This window comes from Penicillium waksmanii (genome assembly GCF_028829765.1).
Source record: "Penicillium waksmanii strain IBT 27052 chromosome Unknown utg000009l:1.0-4314994.0:1.0-4318279.0, whole genome shotgun sequence".
NCBI classification, from domain to species: Eukaryota; Fungi; Ascomycota; class Eurotiomycetes; order Eurotiales; family Aspergillaceae; genus Penicillium; species Penicillium waksmanii.
The window spans coordinates 3946300-3966115 of NW_026643255.1; the positions used below are offsets into that span (position 1 = coordinate 3946300).

Sequence of the window (19816 nt, forward strand, 5' to 3'; positions counted from 1 at the left end):
TTCTGACTACCGGATTGGCGATCGAAGCATATATCAAAATTATTGAACGGCATTTAAAATATTTCCCTCAAGTTCAAGTTATTGTGTACTAGCATTAAATCATTGATTGGTGTAACATCACTAGTATACTACGTACTACTAGTATAATTGATTCCATTGGATGCTGCATACCCCGCACTTTTTGTTATCTTTTGACCCCATCGGATGCGAAGCCGAGAAGGGAGGGAAGGGAGGAGGAAGGTGGGGTGAACAGAACTCACACTCATCATCACCATAACGAATACTTCCCTACTACCATGCCACAGAGGAAACGACCTTACGTGCCGAAAATCAAAGGTATGAACCCCTATTTAGGACAGCCAATGTTAAATTGATTTCTTATTGTTAATTGTCAGGCTGTTACGAGTGTTCTCAGCGCCGAATCCATTGCGATCGCACACATCCCAACTGCAAGAAATGTGATGCAAAGGGTATCTCTTGTAGTGGTTTCGGCTCGTCATGGAAATTTCGCAATAGTTTCAAGTTCTCTCTGGGAACGAAGAGTTCGAAGAAATCCAGTTGTTCTGGGAAAGGGAAAGTCCAGGTTCTGGCTCCAACGTTCTGTTTGACAAGGGGAAAAAGTGCGATCAACAATGAGAAAGACGGTCATGGTCATGACTCTCAATATGAGTCATTATTCAAGAGGAGGTCCATAGTTTCTCCAAACTTTGGCTCGGTGAGCCCTGGGAAGCTGTTCCTGCTGGACTATTGTAGGTTCTTGATTGACGCGAAGCCAAGGCGCGCATCGCTAAACCATTGATCTATCTAGTTTCTCAAAACATTGCCCCCGAGATGGTGATTATTGATGATCTCAATAATGGGTGGCGACATATGGTTCTTCCAATAGCCCATCGTGATGAACTGGTTATGAACGCGGTCCTTGCAGCATCTGCATTCCATCTATCCAGCAGGAGAGGTTGCGAACTCCAGGATGCTGCTAAACTTTATACAACGGCTATCCGAGAGCTTCAAAAGAAAAGATCTATCGACAAATATGACCTGGAAACACAGCATGTCATCATTCTAACAATACTTGTTCTTCTCGTGGCTTTGATGGTGAACGGGTCCTCGGATTTTCCCATCGTGTTTCACGTGTTACAATTTGCTTTGCAAGCTATTGGCGGCGACTCAAAGCTCGCAGAGGGAGATTTGGCCCAGTTCCTTCTACGGCAAATCCACAAGTGAGTTGTGCGAAATGGCTGGTCAATCTGGGCATTTTGAAAGCTAAAACCACCAGGATAAGAGTTTACGGAGCGCCATTCATAAGTCAGGACGTGGGCACAAGCACCCTTATTTTTGAAGGCCAACAGAGTTTTGATTGCCTCGAGTACTATCGTCACCTCTATCCCACATATTTCGATTCATTCGACCGAATTGCGAGTCTGAGACAACAAGCATATGACATTTACCTCTATCGGGCATCCCTAGGAGATGATGGAGCACCATCGACGCACCTAGTAGAAGATTTCAAATCGACTCTCGAGCAGATTCCTGAAGGATCGCTAGGCGAGCATTCTCTTATCTGGGCGTGTTTTATTGCTGCGTCCGAGAGCCACTCGCTTGAGCACCAGTTGTTCTTTGATACCTTTTTGAAACGACAATTCAGTCGCAATGGGTTTGTCAATATTTTAAGAGCTTTGGATCTGCTTCAGGAAATTCGGAAGAAGCGAAAAAGTGAGAACTGGACGAAATTGTTGCCGGAACCGCAGGTATTCATTATGTGATGATTGAGGATCAGCCGTGTAGAATATCAAACCCCGACCAGGAAAGGTTACTACTAACACCATTAGGTGCTTTTCGATTGGAAAGTCAACAATGCTCATTTTCATCGCGCCATTGCTGCAGCAGCGACATAATTAATATATCCATGTTCCATCCTGTTCTTTCATGCATATCCCGTAATAGGGATTCTGCTGCCTTTTGATCTCCACGACTCCTTAAAGCCCAGCCCCCTTAAGGGATAGTCAACACAGATCCCATCAAACCGGGAAGATGATTCATTGCGAGCAAACTTACATGCTACCAGACTGTGACGTGCAGTGAATAGCGTGTTTTCAGCTTTAGAATTAGACTTTGCAAGGCCCAAAACATGAAGTAAATGATGTTGAATATTTTTCTTTTGAGTGGTGAGGATTTTAGCAACGACCGATTAAGCGATGAGATCCAGAACTCACCTCAATTAATCGGGATTGTCGAAGTGTCTCATATGTAGAAGATGCGGTGGAACTTTGAGAAAGTGCCAGGACAATCTTGGTCATATGATAGTATTGCAAGCCAACAACTGCACCGTTGTCAGTACTAGGTAATGTAATAGAGAATAGACAAGAGGGTACTCCACCATGCACAGGCAACAACATCCAAATGGCCGGGAATCGATGTTCTATTTCCGACCCGCGTGGAACTACCCGGATTGGCTCAAAGGTATGTGGCTTGTTCGCATACCATTTCTGAACCTCCTCGTCGATGGATTTTGAATTCGAATTCTTCGCAAAGACGCCTTGCAGAGCCTTTGCCAGTAGGAAGACCATCCTACTGGACCACGCGAAGTCATCATCTCTGTCAAAAACATCGGACTCCAGGAAGTTTTGTAAGTCAGTTCGCAGTGGTTGCTGAGTCGTTAGGGCCACATAGATATCCTGACGCAAACATAACCAAGCCGCAGCCTCGCCCAGGCCACCGGAGGAGCCAAATATTGAGACTGTATTGAGAATGCGAGTAGTGCCAGTCAGATGGAATTGATTATCCTCCCCTGGAGAATAATTAGTTGCTGGTTCATTGACGGGTGGTTATTAAAACTGCTTACCGTCCATCTCTTCGTGTTGTCGCAAGATCGCCACCGAGGCCAGAATATCCTCAGTGATATGTTGTTCTGGCTCGGACATTGCAGGGATCAGTAGTTTTACGCAGTGATTATGGTATTGCAGTGCTTCCGGTGCATCTTCCGTATTTCTTCGATTTAAATGCCGCGAAGAGAAAGCCAAGACCGCATGGCGAAGAACTGAATCTTTGAGTGCTCTTGCAGGCACTTCTGTTTCAAAATGACGCTTTGGGTCGGTGATATCGGCCTATAGTTAGGATTGTCTGTCAGCTTCAATGTTCTTTTGGAACACTGATCTTTTATTGGCGAACACACCCAAAGAGCCATGTTTTCAACAAAATTCCGGATCAAAATGGCCTCTCGTTCGGTGAATGTATGAAGGGTAGTATAGCTGGATCTAGTTCGAGATGAGGATGACGAGATAATGGATAGGCTCGCAGGAGAGGGGTTTTCTGCCGCGGTATTGGGTACTGAGGGCGATCGAAGGTTGACAACATGCTGCAGACTAATTTGAGGTTCTTGAGGGGTATGAATGACTGTTTCATGATGCGGATTTCCCTGAGAATGAGCCTCTCTTTCGTGGACCCACTGAGACTCAGGGCCCTCTGTGACTTCTACGTATAGACTTGTGATCTCAGAGGTTTCATCATGAAAGCGAACTGTTGGAGAGTTAGCATCGCAATTGTTCTATGTTTCGACTGATGTTCAATGAGTTCAAAGTACCGTTTCCATTAATTCGGGGCCAACTCGGCTCCTCTGGAAAGGCAATACTCGGTAATGCCAGCCCCTCGCGAAACCGGACCGATGATCGGTTGCACTCGACGCCAACACGTTGACAGTGCCGACAGGTCTCTGCATGAACATCGCCTGGAATGAACAATCAGTATATACATACAATGCCGATGATTCACCCACAAGACGTACACTTCAAATGACGAACTAGAAAACGCAGCCACGTTTAGGTTAATGGGATTCAACTCAATCTCTTCCCCCCGTTTAAACTTACCACGGCATCGTTGACTAGGCAATCGTTAATTAGTAGATGATCGTCCACAGGGAAATGTGACACTTACCAGCCTGCCACCAGGCGGCTTCTCCGTGGCCGCGAATCCATTTGGCTATGGAGTACTCCGTACGGAAAGACTTCTGGGGGTGAATATGCGGAGAGAATTTCCCTGGGGCGTTGAGGCAAATCTCTCCGTAGTGCGGGGGAATCCCCACAATCAGCAACCGATCAATCACAACACCGCACCAGCAGTCCACTCATAGCCAAGTACGCATGAATTGGAAAGTTAATGACTGGCCAGGAATACTCCTGACCAGGTGTGGATCACGGGCGTGTGCGGTGGGCGAAGTTACTCGTTCGGGTGGACAAGATAAGTCTTTCCACTTGACATCTCACTGTAGTGGTGCATGAGGATATCATTATGCAGATGGAGTGCGGATGGAGTCAATGGGAAGACTTTCCCGAAATATTGACACAGTAGAAGACTTGTGCCTTCGATAGGCCTACATGAGCCATCATGAATTATTTAAACTCGCAGTAGGACCCCGGATTCAATAATTCTCTCACTCAGCATAGCAACATCTTCCAGTTACTCCCACATTCATCACACACAATGGGCGTTCAAAGACTACAAGTCGGTATGGCCGGCCTTGGCCGTGTCGGAAAGCTGCATGCTATCAATTTCCTCCAAAAGACCCCTCGCGCCGAACTTGTCGCAGCCTTCACTCCCGACCAGAATGAGATTGCCTGGGGCCGAGTCAACCTTGAGCCCCACGGAGTGACTCTGTACACCGACTATGATGAGATGCTGAAACACCCCGGTCTTCAGGCAGTTGCTATCGGAACTGCCACTTCAGTCCACGCTGAAGAAGCCATCAAGGCGATCGAGAAGGACCTGCACGTCCTGTGCGAAAAGCCCCTCTCTGTCGATGTGGAAGTGGTTCGTCACGCGCACCCTCCTCCCCCTTAGCTCACTTCTTGCTTGATTTTATACTGATCGTAATTTCTTAGTGCCGTGCCGTGGTTGAAGCCGCCAAGAAGAAGCCTCACCTGAAGGTGATGTGTGGCTTCTCACGACGCTTCGACGAGTCCTACCGCGATGCCTTCGCAAAGACCGAGCAGGGCCTCATTGGTCGTCCCTCGATTATTCGCAGTCAAACTGCCGACAAGTTTGACCCCTCTGGATTCTATGTGGAGTATGCCGCCTGGTCTGGTGGTGTCTTCGTCGACATGTCTGTCCACGACATCGATCTGACTCTCTGGTTCTTCGGTGACGATTCCATTCCCAAGAGCATCTCCGCCCATGGTATCACTGCCGTCCAGCCCGAGCTGAAGAAGCACAAGGATTACGACAACGCAGTCGGCATTGTCGAGTTCCAAAATGGCAAGATCGCCTACTACTACTGCACCCGCATGATGGCTCACGGCCAGGAGGACACCACAGAGATCATTGGCACCGAGGGCAAACTCACCGTCAACGGCAATCCTCAGAAGAACTTCGTCAACTACTATCACTCCGGCGGCATCACTCGCGAAGTCCCGCCCAACTTTATCGGCCGCTTCGGACCTGCATTCACAAATGAGGCTAACGAGTTCACCGCTGCCTGCCTCGACAACACACCCCTTCCAATGAAGTTGACTAATGCTGTCAAGGCTGTTGAGATTGGATCCTATCTTCAGGAGGCCCTGCGAAGCGGCAAGCAGATTCACTTCGACGAGATCGGTCGCCGCATTGAAGAGTCTAAGCTATAAAAGAGAATTTCCTATGAAGTTATGAGGACAAAATTACTAGTACAATGAAATTTGCTCAACATCCTATTCAGAATTAATCATATTTTTACTTGTGCTAGTAGTATGTTTGGATGTATCATAGATACATGTAGGCTAGTTACATGGGGCAGGCACGATATAGATGGCACTGGCAAGTATGGCAGGCACGACCATCTCGTCAGTTTAGGCAAGACACAATTCACTATGAACATGAACCATGGTACTGGTACTATAGACCTACGCCAGTATCATAATATAGAGTCAGTAGTTATTAGTTACTAGTACTATACACCAAGGTAGACAATTAACAAACTGGTTCAGATGAAGAGACTCTTCAAACAAAGTAATATACCTACGAAACTCGGGACAAAATGCTTACGCGCCCCCGTCTTACGTAGAGCCCCGCCATGGCGCCGCAGAACCACCTATTCGCTATCTCGTTGGCCCCTGAGGATCCATCTGGATCCACCACCCCCGGCCCCTCGCTGTTTGGAGGCTAGAATAACCGCCCAGACCATTTTGATCGGCAAGAATGGGCTTCTCCTCTCGATGACGACAATGCAGGCTGATCAGCGGACCCGGGGCCAGCAATGTCCATCACCAGGGGGCCATAGGCCCGCCATTTCGCTTTTCAACCCGAGCTGAAATTCTCGTTTCATCTTTGGCATCCTCATCGTCTCTCCTTCCTGCAATACCCTCCATAGCAACAGTTTTGCTCTCATTGTTCTATCGATCCATGCGCCCGGTGCGCCAGGTCGATCCTCCTACTACACATCATGAGATTCGATTCCCAAGCGCCACTGGGACTGGGCTCCCTCTGCGCCTCCGTTCTGTCCCTTTTCAGCAATGGTCACCAAGGTCACCAGCAGGGAAGCATCACACATCACCCTGTGCTCCCTCCATCGTATCCGCTGGCGGTACGCAACCCTTATCTATCAGCATGGATGCCCAGTGATCGCGTGCAACAACTTCCCTACTCCGAACCACAATTCTGGGCGGGCCAGGAGCTCGGCTGGTCCGTGATTGTGCGTGTCGATGGCCAGGCGTATAGCGTAATGGGTGTTCCGGACCTCGACGAAGATGAAATATTGCCTGCCACCGTGCGTCGTGGCGAATTCACCTCGACTCACTCCATTTTCGACCTCACGGCCGGCTCCGTGAGATTGACCCTCGACTTTTTCTCGCCTGTGACCCCCTCAAACTACTTGCGACAGTCCCTTCCTTTCAGTTACCTGACTGTCAAAGTCTCCGGGTCCTATTTCGGTAACGATATCCAAATCTATTCGGATATCGATGGAAGATGGACTGGACGCGAGGATCGCTCCGTCCTTGACTATGAAGAACATGACGACGGCCTCCTCATTCATTCGCTCTCCGTGGAAGATGCAGCAAAATATGCCGAGGCCAGTGATATGGCACTCTGGGGCAAAGCCATTCTCGCTTCGCGCCCATCTGAATATAGCAGCCTCTCTTCCCTGACCGGAGATCCCAAGTCGGTGCGAAATCAATTCGTACAGGAGGGCAATCTCTCCGGACAAGAATTTGCGTGGTCGTACGGAAGCGTCGCCGCCTTGGCCCATGATTTAGGAACTGTCTACGGCGAAGCATCCGTCAATTTTGTCGTAGGCTACGAACGCGAGGCAGCCATTAACTATCTCGGAGTCGAATATACCGGGTATTATCGCGCTGAATACCCTACTACGAATCAAGCTCTCTCATTCTTCCTGGATGATTACGGAGATACATTGAGAGAGTCCTTGGAGTTGGACCAGGAATTGATAGATTTTGCTACTGCGGCAGCTGGTCCCAAATATGCGGATATTATTGCTCTATCTACCCGCCAAGCATATGGTGGAACAGATTTGACTATTCCAAATGACTCCCTCGACACCGACGATGTATTGGCATTCATTAAGGAGCTTTCTAGCGACGGGAATGTCAACACCATTGATGTGATCATGCCAGCATTCCCTATCTATTGGGTTCTGGACCCTGATTGGATTCGCCTAATGTTGGAACCTGTGATGCGGTACCTGGATGCCGGTCGTTGGCATCTTCCGTATACCATTCATGACCTCGGCAGTCACTACCCACTTGCCATTGGCCATGATGACCAGAAAGCCGAGCCGATGCCGATAGAGGAATCCGGAAATCTGCTGATTCTTGCTCTTGCTTACGTCCGCGCGACAGGAGATTCTGAGTGGGCGGGTCAGTATATCGACATCTTCCAGAAATACGCCGACTACTTGGTCGACAACAGTATCGACATCGCAAACCAACTTTCCTCCAATGATGCCGCCGGTCCTCTCGCCAACGAGACAAACCTAGCCATCAAGGCAGCGGTTGGTATCAAAGCATTTGGCGAGCTCAGTGGTATTGACCAATACTCACGCATCGGCGAGGAACACGCAAACCTTTTCTTTGAGGAGGGCCTGGGCACAGATGAAGAGCAAACGCATTTCGTACTGCAATATCCCGATCACCCCGAATCATGGAAGACTCCATACAACCTATTCCCGGACGTCCTGCTTGGACTAAACACCTTTTCCAGCGACGCCATTCGGGCAAACAGCGAGTTCTACTCTACTGTCCGAGGCGAGTACGGGGTTCCTCTAGACAACAGGCAGGATTGGGCCAAGTCAGATTGGAATATGTGGCTTGCTGCCACGTTCGAGACGAACACGCGGGACGAGTTCGTCGATGACCTGTGGGCATTCATGACGAACGGGAAACACAACTGGCCATTTTCTGATCGATATGTCTCTACGTCCTCCCATGGAAATGAACCAGGGATCCCGATATTATGCCGCGCACGTCCGACGGTTGGTGGGCATTTCGCGCTCTTGGCTTTGAAGGGTCCGGCGTCGGTTCAGTCTTTGTCCATTAACAAGTCTACCCAAGTCCAGCATAAGAAGGAGGGCAAGTCCCGCTTCGAATCTCATGGGCCTGAGCTTTGATCGCGCAGCTCAAATCATGTATATAGCTAGCACTCTCTGTAATTACATTCTACTCTTTTGTTACTCTATTCTTTTGCCTGGCCTGTAGTAGGATTTCTTCTGTCATTTTGGCTAGTGGTTGCAATGAGGGACCTGGCTCGTGTACTTGGAAATTGATACTAGATCACTCGGTTTGTAAAATAGTGGGACAAGTTATACTTCGAAGGCGGCTTTGCACGAGATCTCTTTGAGAAAAGGTGAAAGCAACTGATGGTCGATAGGCAAAATCACGACGATTTCATTGAACAGCTCGAGTCTGGGAACGAATATGAAAGACACGATAGACAGCATCAAGGAACACAAAGACGTTAGCTATCTGGAAAGTTCTCAGTCTTCTTTGTTTCCTTTCAACACTGGACAATTCACACGTCTTTTATTTAACCCGCGGGTTGCTTTAATTTCTTGGTTTACTATGTTATTTTGCCAGTCCTCGTGAAATTGACCTGATTAACCCAGTTTCACAACATGTTCTCAAGTGCAAGTACTAGAGGCTCTTCGGGCTCGGGCTATTATGCCTCCGCATCCACCGCACCGACGTCTTATTCGCCTCAGAATAGTATACCTTGGGATCGAGGGACCACGATTTACTCACCCATTCCGGCCCCCCGTACCGCTCGCAGGAAATGGCGTGTTTCTCCATTACTAAGAAATACCCGCAACAAGGAGTCTTCTCCATTGCCAAGAGTTAGCAGGCGCAATACTTCATTCTCAAGAGGAGAATCGAAAAAGAAAAAGAGAACCAAATCGAGCTCTCGGGATCGAGTATACGAAGACGGGTCTCCATCGGACTCAACACCCCGTACAAAACTAAATGTAGAAGATTTGGATCTTGAAAAGTCCTATGTGGGCATAGTTGATGTTTGTTCCATGGCCGAACGCCCTGAGAAACCGCGGAGGTGGAAGCATCGTGGACCGGACCCATTGACAGATGAACTGAGGCTACCCAAAGGATGGACTTCAGAAGAGCCCGACCTTGACATAAAGTGGGTAACTATTTTTTATACGTTGGACCCCAATGGATAATGCTGATTTGGTCTCACAGTGACATTGATGCTCAAATCACCCGTTGTCTGGAGAGGTTAGAGGACAATATTATGCCTCATATCTTTCAGAGACGATTAGAAGACTATCGAGAAGCGCAGGCCCTTTTCCGGTAAGCATGAATTCTCAATCGTTCGACTCTTTTATATATATGAATGGCCCAGTTGATTAATCTAGCGACAGGGAAAAAACGGTTGGAGAGCAAGAGGGCCTGAGTTGGAAAGTAATTGAGCGAATCACCGTCCTCAAGGACCTTGAGGATTGTCTACAAAAGGAAGATCAATATGAGCAACTGTCCAATGTTCAAGCGATATTGAACGCATACAGGTCGCAAACACTAGATTGGACCGGACTTGTTACATACTGGTCGAAAGGAGCTCAGCTTTGCGAGCCCCGGCCTTTTGACTGGGATGAATTTGAAGCAATTAATCAGAAACACGATGGCTATAAGGACTTTTGGGTCGAAGGGGTACGTTTGCGTTCCACTAACCTATTCTGCTCGGTCTAGCTAATTTGCGTTCCTCATACTAGAACCAAATACCTGGTCCTGAAGGCAGGCTAGCGATGATTACAGTCGAGGAGAGGCTCCGAGTCAACAACCGTCGCACTGGTATCAATGTGGTATGTGTTCCTGTGTCCTATTTATCTTCTCCGGGTGAGCCAATATCTGACCAGTGGTACTATCCACAGTATCAAACAGCCTTCCGTCTTCCACACTACGATTGGTGGGATGAGCTCGAGGTTATTCATGACACTGGCTGTAGTAACTTGCGATTTTTCCAGAACGATATATCAATAATTGCAGGGCCTCATCGCTCGGGCGGGGATATACCGAAAGTGATGACCTTAGGAATGATTACTGGTGTTGTCGCTAATGGTCAACTGGTTCACGAACCGGCTGTGGAGGTTGAAGCAGTGATACTTAGCAATCGAAGACGTAGAATGGGGCCATGGGTCAGAGTCCAAGCAGTGTTATCCCCCGGACGCTATATACCAGGTCAAAACTACAGGCTCGATGGGAGATGGCTAAGAACCAACTATTATACCGCATCTGCGCCGGATGGAACTCACCGACTGTACATTGCTAGCAGGAAATGCGATCTTACGATACCTAAGGTCGGGTTTGAGCAAAGAGAAGTCCTTGTGAGAAACAGCCCATTGGCTTCGGTAACAACTTCTGTTGGGAGTGCGATCCAGATGTCATCTCCAGAACTGGCTTTGCAGGGGGCAGCGCCCAGGGCGTGGCCCAAGGGGGGGCATCGGGTGCCTGATTAGGGCTGAGGGAAGAAGTCACTCTCATACTTTTATTTAGTAGAGTATTACTATTTAGTATAAGCTGCAGAGTATTTGTTGATAGAAGTTTATACTACTTTCTTTTTGAATATACTATTTACTACTAGTAACTAACCCGAGGTTGGCAACTTGAAGTTGATATGTCACTTAGGTGACTACTACCAACCTTGTACTACGAGCAGTGCAACTAGATAGCCATAGTAGGCGCCTGCTATAGTCTCACTAGCTGTATGTCCATATTTTCCAATATCCTATATATGATACTAATAGATCTGCATTGTATAAACAAAGATATTTGTAGCAAACAACTCCTACCCTACTGTATTGAAGTAATTTATACTCGCCAGGGGGCTTACCTAATCCGCGCCCGAAGAGAGCAGCCGTGCTTCATGCGTGAATCTTCTTTCTTGCCCTTCAACCTCTCACCCCCCCTCTCATCTCCCCCCTTTGCTTTTTCCCCTTCCTTTTATTCTGTCATTAACGCCATAATCTCTTCTTTCCCTCTCAGACTCATGGCTTCCGTAAGTGCCCCCGTGCCCCCAGCGGCGCTCCCCCCTCGATGGCGGAGTGCACTGCACTCCGCGTCCGACTGGCGAGCATTCCAGGCGCGATTTAGCTCGAAGAGATCCCGTGCTAATCTTCACTTCTCTTTCTCTTTCTCTAGCCCCGTCCTCACAACTTTGGTCCCCAAGGATACCCCATCTCTAACGGTGCGACACCATCGGGTCCGGCGCCCGGGGCCACGCCGCTTCTCCCCAACAATGGCAGAGTAATTCAGAATGGACCGACTCGGATCCTGTGCATTGCAGACGTGCGAGGTATGAATGATATGAATGATTAGGCTACAACATGACATGGAGTTGAGCTAATTGGGCATGATCGATAGGAAACTTGAAGTCCCTTAATGAGCTGGCGAAGCAGGCTCGCGCAGACCACATCATCCACACGGGTGACTTTGGTTTCTACGACGATACTTCCCTGGAGCGCATTGCAGACAAGTGAGTTGGATCTCGCGACTTTTGCTTTTTGACTATGCCCCTTTGGTTGCTGCCCGATGGCCTGGCCAGGAAGGAGGATCTACGCTCGCGTCAGCCGGGCACCTAACATTTTCGGGGAACAGTCCAGCTAACATTCGCCCTTTGCCGCCCCTAGGACACTTAAGCACGTCGCCCAATATTCTCCCCTCCTGCCTGAAAATGTCAAGAGGACGATCGCACAAGTCCCTCCTCAACAATCCATTAAGCAACGGTTCACCCCCGACCAGCTACCCCTCTCCGAGCTTTCTATGCTTCTCGACAAGCGCATCACTCTAGACGTTCCTGTTTACACTGTTTGGGGTGCTTGCGAAGATGTGCGCGTGTTGGAGAAGTTCCGCTCGGGCGAGTACAAGGTTGACAAGTTGCACATCATCGATGAGGCCAACTCGCGACTGTTGGACATTGGCGGTGTGAAGCTGCGCCTCCTGGGTCTGGGTGGTGCAGTGGTGATGCACAAGCTATTCGATAACGGCGAGGGAAAGACAACAATTGCTGGTGGACAGGGTACCATGTGGACCACCCTTTTGCAGATGGGAGAGCTGATCGATACCGCGAACCGAGTTTATGATCCTTCCGAGACCCGCATTTTCGTCACACATGCCTCTCCGGCCCGTGAGGGCATGCTGAACCAGCTCTCGGTCACCCTCAAGGCAGACTTCTCCGTCTCCGCTGGTCTGCACTTCCGCTACGGATCCTCCTACAATGAGTTCTCCGTCAACCCCTCGCTGGACCACTACCGAGGCAAGCTCGCTGCCTCCAAGGCTTCATTCAATGATGTCTGGGAGACTGTCCGCGGAGAGGTTGAGTCGGCCATTAACTCTAATGAGGCCCAAAAGACACTGCTCGACAATGCTTTGGACGTGGTGCAGAAGATGCCCTCCATCGCCAATGGCGGCAACCCCTTCGGTGGCCCCGTCGCCGCCGGAAATGCTGCTGGCCAAGTGGATGAGAGCGCCTTCAAGAACATGTGGAACTTCAACTTGGCTGACGCTGCCTTTGGATACCTGGTTCTAGAGATCGAGGGAGGACGTATCGCTACGGAAATGCGGGCTCAAGGTTTCAACTTCGCTCACCGTAGCGGCAAGCCCGTCGCTGCTGGTGCTCCCGTCGCCAGCGGCCTGCCTGCTACCACTGCTTCCCCCGCGCCTACCGGTGCTGGTGGTCGCCCTACAGCTTCCACGCCTCAGTTCAACCAGCCTCCGGCTCGTGGCGCCCCTGCCCCCGGTCAGGCCAAGGGTCAGCCCGCTCGTGCTTCTCCCATTCCTGTGATTCCCAAGGCTGCCAGCCCCCAGCCTGCTGCAACCTCCACCCAGTCCGCCGGTGAGGAGAAGGTCAATGCTGATACCAACGGTACCGCCCAGCCAGAAAAGACCAGCGAATCCCCCGCTCCTCGCGGCGAGAAGAAGCCTAGCAACGGGCTTTTCATCTCCAACGTCGATAACGAGCAAGCTGTCCGCGACCTGTTCCCAGAGGAGGATCAGGCCAAGCTCACTAAGATTGAGAAGTATGGCAAGTTCAACCACGTTGTCACGTTCCCGACTGTGGAGGATGCCAAGGCCGCCATGGACCGTCAACCCATTGAACACAAGAAGTCTGGCCCTACGACCGGCGGTCAACCTCGCAAGCCCAACTTCAAGTTCTTTGAGGACCGCAGCCGTGGTCAGGGTAACGCCGGTACCTGGCAAGGAAGTGGCCGTGGTGGATCCAACGCCGGCTCGCGTGGGTATCAGTCTGCTAGTGACAGCGAGGGTGCTCGCCGGGGTGGATTCACTGGCCGCGGTCGTGGTGACCGGGGTCGTGGCCGTGGAGGCCGCGGTGGCCGCGGTGGCTTCAAGAGTGGTGGGCCAAACGATTCCCCTGCGTCGACTCCTTCGGGTGACAAGCCCACCCCCTCTGGTGACGCTTAAATCCTGAGCCAGAGGTCATTTCCATTCTCCGCGCGCGTTTTACCCTTCGAATGATCGACAAGCCCATCGATCAACTGTTTTCCTACGCCCCTCACGTTGACACCATGTTCCTTCCTCCCATCCTCTTCTTTTTTTTGCGACTTATTCCAATTTCTTTGTGTCTCTTATTCACTCCGTGAAACCCATTTTCGAATTCCCTCCTCCCCTACCCACCCTTCACAACGTTAAGCAAATGGTGTGCTTTACAATGATTCCCGGTCTATTACTATGATTCTCTGCTTCGCTCCAAACAATCTACGGGGAGGAGAGAGGGGCAAGATCAGGCCCGGGGGTCACTTTATGAAGCACGTTGAAACTCAACAGAGAACAAGTCTGGCGAGATTCTGGCAGAGCGTACGTGATCACAACACGCATGCTACTATGAGCGAAAGACAGAGACAGAAAGAGAAAAAGAAAAACCACCAATGCGAGAAAAAAAAAATAATTAACATCCCTGTCGTTGCCCTCTTCCCTTTTTCCCGGTTGTTTCTTTGTACTTTAATTCCTTTTCCCTCCCTGGAAGAGACAAACATCGATACCCTTACACCTTCGGTTCTTGGTTTTGTAACGAGTAGTTAGTTGTACCTGTACCTGTACTAGTTGTAGTGTCAATTGCATCTAGATCAGGTCGGGGTAGTACGTTTTCCCCCAGTGGTAACTCGCTGTAGCGATGTAGTAAGCTGTATGTTCTTAATTGGTCTAGTCTAGAGACAGATGCAAGTCAGATTGGGAAGATATGAGTACTTGTTAGGTACCCAGCTAATAAGATCAATACTGTTACTAGTCACTAGGAGTAGTTTAGTACTTACTACCTAGTACTTACGCAAGAGAAAAATCGTCAGAAAATCGTTCGAAGTACTCATATTTGTTTACAAGGGTACAGCACAAAAGAAAGCGTGCAAGTATCAAAATACCTATTCCAGTTCCTTTCCAGGCCATTTCTTTCCATTCGCCAACCATATTTTCCTCCGGTGATAAGATAAAATGCGCCAGCATTCTACTAGATTGCATCGCAGGACAACGAGAACCGGGTCTCCGTTCGCCGGGCTGAAGGAGAGAAATGATGAAAACATCAACATCAACAAGAGCAGTTGAACAAAAAAATAGCTAGAAGAAGAAGACGGAGACGAAGAAGAAGAAGAAGAAGAAAATGAAAAATCTGAAGATCAATAGAACGGATTCAAAATGCCTCCGAGGCAGTGGGCCAATAGTGCGCCGATACGGATCCAATTTCGAAGTAGATGATAGTGCGGTGCAGTGCGGTGCGTATGGCCGATGATTCCTCTCATTTTGAGGGATTTCCTGAGTTGTATGTATTACGCCGGATATTTTCAAATGACAATTCGATGAGATGATGGGTATGATTGATAACGTGTACAGCTGATTGGGCGTGAAGCGGGTTCCGTGAGTCGTGAAGTGAGGTGTCTGGGTGGGATAATGGAGTATGCAAACCGTCTCCATCCCAAACCGGGTCGGGCCGACTGATTACTTCGCGCGACCCATGATATCATCGACATCACTCTGGTTCACCACGACACCACCCTCAGAGCAGCGGGCCTTAGTGCGCAGCTCTGAGCACAGGTTGTCAACATCGATCTCGCCATTGCGGAATCGCTCCATCGATTGTAGTCGATCCCTGGGAGGAGAGTGCGTTAGTGACTGGTCGACAATCGGATCTTCAAAAGGGTTATTAACATACCAAATCTTATTGCAAGATAGCATCGAATTCTTGTCCTCGCCTGGGACAACCTCTTCCTCAAGCTTCTGGTCAATTCGAGACATCAGATCCTTCTTCGGCTGTGGCTGCGGCTTCGGCGTCGGCTGCGTTGTTGCTTCTGTCAGGTTATGAGATGGACTGCCCAGGTCGGGGAGAGAGGAAAGCATCGTTGAAGAAAGAACCAAAGTCCTGGGAGAGCACGGCGTCCTGAGGCTCCCGCCAGTCACCAAACAGTACAGGGTCGAATTGACCACCATTTTGTTGAGACAACCAGTCTAGCCCGTAATCATCGGTGGAGGCTGGGTGATCGCTCGAAATGCTGTTGGACTTGCCCTTTTGAGCCGCCGGGATGGGGTTTTTGATGTTGCCGCAAGCCATGCCCAGTTGGGCGCAGAAGGATTGTTCGCCATTGATCGATCCATGAATACTGCAAGTATTCGCACCGGAACCATTAGGCTTGTGGTCTGGTGGGGAATTCACGCTGGGCTCTGGGGAGGTGCCACTTGATGAAAGCAGCTGGCTCTGATGCGAGTCAGATGAGGAAGACGGCGAATCCGAGGTCGATGTGTCGTGAGTCGAGGCGTTGGAAGGCTTCAGGTTATTATAAGGGGTTTTGACGGAAGCGGGGGTCCCATTCGACCAAGGACTTGGCTTGGAATTGGGACCGGCCGTGGGGGTGCTCGCTTTCGAATTGCTGGAACTAGCCGGGCTTCCATTTTGACGACTCAGTACACCAGGGGCACGAGGCACGTTATCACTCGACTTGGCCTTCGATTGATCGTTCTTGTTGCCCTGGCCATTAAACAGATGGGATCCGGGAAGGTCACCAAACTTGGGGAAGTCGAACAAGAATTCGTTGTTCTGGAGCCCGTAGGCTCCCTTAGAGTGAGCGCTGGGAATGGCGCTGATGGCTGAGCGGCCGCTGCCACTCGTCATCCATGAGAGACGCTTCCTGTACTCACGCAACTCCACCTGGAGACGTTCCACCTGGGCTCGGAGCAGGCCATTCTCCTGGGTAGTGGTGTCCGAGTTCTTCTGTAGCTCGTCCACCTTGGTTTCCAGGTCCTTGAGGTGCTTCTCCTTGCGCTCCCTGAACGCTCTCTGTGCGGCACGGTTTTGAGCCTTACGCTTCTGTGTAATGGGTTAGGGACTGACTGCCTGGGTTGCGGGTGGTCAGGAAGGGCATACCGTCGTGGGTTCCGACGTCAACGGCTTGCGACCCGGCTTCTTCGCCTCGCTTTCCCGCCGCTTCTTACCCGTCTCCTCTTCGTCATCCGACTTCCCATCCATCGACTTCCGTTTCTCACCGAGTTCATACTCGCCATCGGGTAAGTCCCCGATCAGATCTCCCGAGCCAGGAAACTCGAAGTCGACGTCTGGGTTGAAGTCGAGGTAGGGACTCTCATTCTCCCCGAAGTCCAAGCCATTAAACTGAGCATTCTCATATCCACCCGACGGGGGCCCACTCAGGCCACCATTTGAGGATTGATCGGGGCTGAGATCTTGCTTAATCTGCGGGGTATGGTTGGGGTTCTTTTGGGATGGGTTGTTGGATGATAGAGCAGCAAGGAGGAGATCCTGCTGGCCGGGGGATAGATACATCCCAGCCTGGTAGAGGTTTTCGTAGTCACTCATGATTGAAGAGATTGGAGGGGGTCGAAAGATCGGTTCTTTGGAATGATCCGAAACGAGGCGGTCGACTGGGCGTTTCGCCCACACACCATGAGATGGGGGTTGCCGATAGAAAGCGTTCTGGAGGGGTCCAGAACGGGATTAACGGAAGGGTGGCAACTTGAAGGCTACAAGGCCGTGATGGACAAACGAAGCCGGAGCCTGGAGGGATGATGATTCAACGAAGAGGGGAAAAAAGAGATGAGATCGTAGCGGGGCCTGAGGCTAAGAAGGCTAAGACTGACTAGACCACAAACGGACTGGGTCTCGTATTTTCCGCCGGGATGGTGAGTGAAACGGGGGCCGGGATTAAAGATGAGAACAAGACATTGAGGGAGTGGAGGGAGTGGTATCAATCCAATGGATGCAATGGGACGCTGGGGGGGGGGAGGCAATTCCCAGTTGTGGTGAAGGCAGGTGATCGGCAGCCAATCAGAGTGGGGGGAGGATCCAGGGTAGCGGGGAATGTTTGGAGTGCTTAGAAATCAGTCAGAAGAGGGTTCGATCCAGTTCTGTGAGTCAGACAGTACTAGTAACTAGTACGGAGTAGTACTAATTATTATAGTCTAGTTAGTGTGCTACTATTAGTATAAGTTATCGTAGTACTAGTAGTTATAGTTATAGCCTAGTGCTTAAGTACTCAGTATGCTATTAGTAGTACCTCACGGTCCTCACCGCCAGTGTTTCTACCATTATATATAGTAGAACAGGTCTCCAATAGTATATCTCCGGTACCTCCGAGAAGTAGTAGTAGTAGTAGGAGTAGTAGTAGTTACCCAGCCTGTATTCAGTATCCCTAGCATACTCTATATACTACTGGTATCATTCATAGAATATTGCTAGTAGCCCTGGAGTACTACTATTAACTCTTAGACCCACCTCGTGGCAATCTTGGAAGATGACGTTTCCACTCGGCCCCCGGCTAGATTATGCTCCGACCTCGCATGCACCTGGTCGATCGTACTCCTTTGCCCGTGCCAGCTGCAATCAGGCCACTCAGCGTAGTATGCAGTACTGGTACTACTAGTACTACCAGTACTCGTACTAGGCACCCACGTCGACCCTATCTAGCCAAGGGTGGATTCCATGAATCCAAAGATCCCTTCCTGAGTATCAGATGTCACATCTCCATCCAGTCTAGACCGCAGATACCGAGGTGTCCAGAATATCAACTACGACTAGTACCAGTAGTACATACTAGAATGCCATCTCCTAGCCAGAATGCCCTAGGGTACCCTAGTTCCCTAGATGCTGGCAGATGATGGCTGATAAGCACTGCAAGATCGCAATCATCACGTGACCTGGACATATCAACGGCCTCCGCATATCAAATCAGCTGGAGCCATCAATCTCCCTCACTCAACGCGGCCATCTTTGACCTTCTGATCCCTCCCCCTTCCTTTAACCCTTGCCCTTCCAGAATAAACCCATCCCCCGCAATACAATGTCCGACGTCGCAGCCCTGGAGGCCGAGGTCAAAGAATTCAAGCTTCAGGTAAACTCCCCCCGGTCCAAAATTTGCCGCAGCCCTCCCAGAATCAGAACTAACATGCTCGGTCCAGCTTGAAACTGTCCAGTCAAGCTTGCAGGTAGAACCCGATAACACGGAACTGCAGAGTCTCCAAACTGAACTCGAAGAACTTATAACTCTCACCGAAACTGCCATTGCCGAGCTTAAGCCCGCCGCGCCCGTCCAGCCCCAGCCCGCCTCTCGAGACTCGTGGAAAAAAGACAATGCCTCAAAACCAGCCGCAGATAACAAAGACGAGATTGTCCCTTCACAACCTGCCTCATTCACCGTCAACGAGCACGTTCTCGCCCGCTGGGTCTCCGGAGACGGCTCCTTCTATCCCGCCCGCATCACCTCCATCACTGGTTCCGCCAGTAACCCCGTCTACCTCGTTTCCTTCAAGTCATATGCGACCGTGGAGAACCTGACCTCCAAGGACATCCGACCCGTCCAGGGAAATGACAATCGCAAGCGCAAGGCTGATGGTCCTTCAGGCAGTTCGGCGTCTCCCTCACCCGCGCCGTCCAACGTGATTTCGGCCGCCGCCGATATCAACCCAACGCTGGCCAATCAGGCTCGCAACGAGACGCCCCAGGCGAGCGATGCGCGTCCGGCAAAGGTGCCTCGCAAGGTCAAGGCGACCCGCGAGTTGGAGGAGGGCAAGAATAAGTGGAAGGACTTTGCGGCCAAGACCAAGGGCAAGAGCAAGAGCAAGCTTGGCAAGAAGGATAGCATGTTTCGTACAGGCGACGGTCCTAACGCTCGAGGTATGCTCTACTTTCCTTAACGTTTCATTCTTTGGGCCGATTGCGTGCTGGTAATCGTGTCTTGATTGACACCCAACTAATTGTTTTTGATAGTGGGATTCACCGGGTCTGGTCAGACGATGCGCAAGGACCCAACGCGGACGCGCCACATCTATCAGCAGGCTGAAGATGAGGGCTACTAGACGCATTTTTGAAATCTGCGTAC

General features: G+C 50.3%; 8 protein-coding genes across 8 annotated transcripts; 6 read left to right on the top strand and 2 right to left on the bottom strand.

Annotated features, from left to right (window-relative positions):
- Positions 1 to 296: 296 nt before the first annotated feature.
- On the top strand, positions 297 to 1763 carry N7481_011803 (Zn(II)2Cys6 transcription factor; the record flags this gene model as incomplete). Its single annotated transcript, XM_057271022.1, has 4 exons — positions 297 to 336; positions 396 to 749; positions 809 to 1220; positions 1277 to 1763. The coding sequence occupies 4 exons, from the start codon at positions 297 to 299 to the stop codon at positions 1761 to 1763; spliced, it is 1293 nt and encodes a 430-aa protein (XP_057118196.1).
- Positions 1764 to 1848: 85 nt separating this feature from the next.
- N7481_011804 (uncharacterized protein) lies at positions 1849 to 3971 on the bottom strand (the record flags this gene model as incomplete). Its single annotated transcript, XM_057271023.1, has 9 exons — positions 1849 to 1991; positions 2056 to 2097; positions 2186 to 2788; positions 2843 to 3104; positions 3173 to 3544; positions 3660 to 3724; positions 3782 to 3796; positions 3864 to 3877; positions 3931 to 3971. The coding sequence occupies 9 exons, from the start codon at positions 3969 to 3971 to the stop codon at positions 1849 to 1851; spliced, it is 1557 nt and encodes a 518-aa protein (XP_057118197.1).
- Positions 3972 to 4476: 505 nt separating this feature from the next.
- On the top strand, positions 4477 to 5615 carry N7481_011805 (putative NAD binding Rossmann fold oxidoreductase; the record flags this gene model as incomplete). The annotated part of the gene is made up of 2 exons (XM_057271024.1): positions 4477 to 4803; positions 4875 to 5615. 2 exons carry the CDS (start codon positions 4477 to 4479, stop codon positions 5613 to 5615), a joined length of 1068 nt encoding a protein of 355 aa, XP_057118198.1.
- A 794-nt stretch (positions 5616 to 6409) lies between these two features.
- N7481_011806 (putative glutaminase) lies at positions 6410 to 8590 on the top strand (the record flags this gene model as incomplete). Its single annotated transcript, XM_057271025.1, has 1 exon — positions 6410 to 8590. The coding sequence occupies one exon, from the start codon at positions 6410 to 6412 to the stop codon at positions 8588 to 8590; it is 2181 nt and encodes a 726-aa protein (XP_057118199.1).
- Positions 8591 to 9343: 753 nt separating this feature from the next.
- On the top strand, positions 9344 to 10945 carry N7481_011807 (uncharacterized protein; the record flags this gene model as incomplete). The annotated part of the gene is made up of 5 exons (XM_057271026.1): positions 9344 to 9612; positions 9672 to 9782; positions 9854 to 10139; positions 10202 to 10291; positions 10346 to 10945. Coding segments are annotated over 5 exons (1356 nt in total), but the record flags the coding sequence as incomplete, so codon positions are not given.
- Positions 10946 to 11627: 682 nt separating this feature from the next.
- On the top strand, positions 11628 to 13907 carry N7481_011808 (uncharacterized protein; the record flags this gene model as incomplete). Its single annotated transcript, XM_057271027.1, has 3 exons — positions 11628 to 11781; positions 11850 to 11961; positions 12116 to 13907. Coding segments are annotated over 3 exons (2058 nt in total), but the record flags the coding sequence as incomplete, so codon positions are not given.
- A 1524-nt stretch (positions 13908 to 15431) lies between these two features.
- On the bottom strand, positions 15432 to 17298 carry yap1 (putative bZIP transcription factor AP-1/Yap1; the record flags this gene model as incomplete). The annotated part of the gene is made up of 3 exons (XM_057271028.1): positions 15432 to 15781; positions 15846 to 16794; positions 16852 to 17298. The coding sequence occupies 3 exons, from the start codon at positions 17296 to 17298 to the stop codon at positions 15432 to 15434; spliced, it is 1746 nt and encodes a 581-aa protein (XP_057118202.1).
- A 1480-nt stretch (positions 17299 to 18778) lies between these two features.
- On the top strand, positions 18779 to 19793 carry N7481_011810 (tudor domain-containing protein; the record flags this gene model as incomplete). The annotated part of the gene is made up of 3 exons (XM_057271029.1): positions 18779 to 18829; positions 18897 to 19611; positions 19705 to 19793. The coding sequence occupies 3 exons, from the start codon at positions 18779 to 18781 to the stop codon at positions 19791 to 19793; spliced, it is 855 nt and encodes a 284-aa protein (XP_057118203.1).
- Between the last annotated feature and the right edge of the window lie 23 nt (positions 19794 to 19816).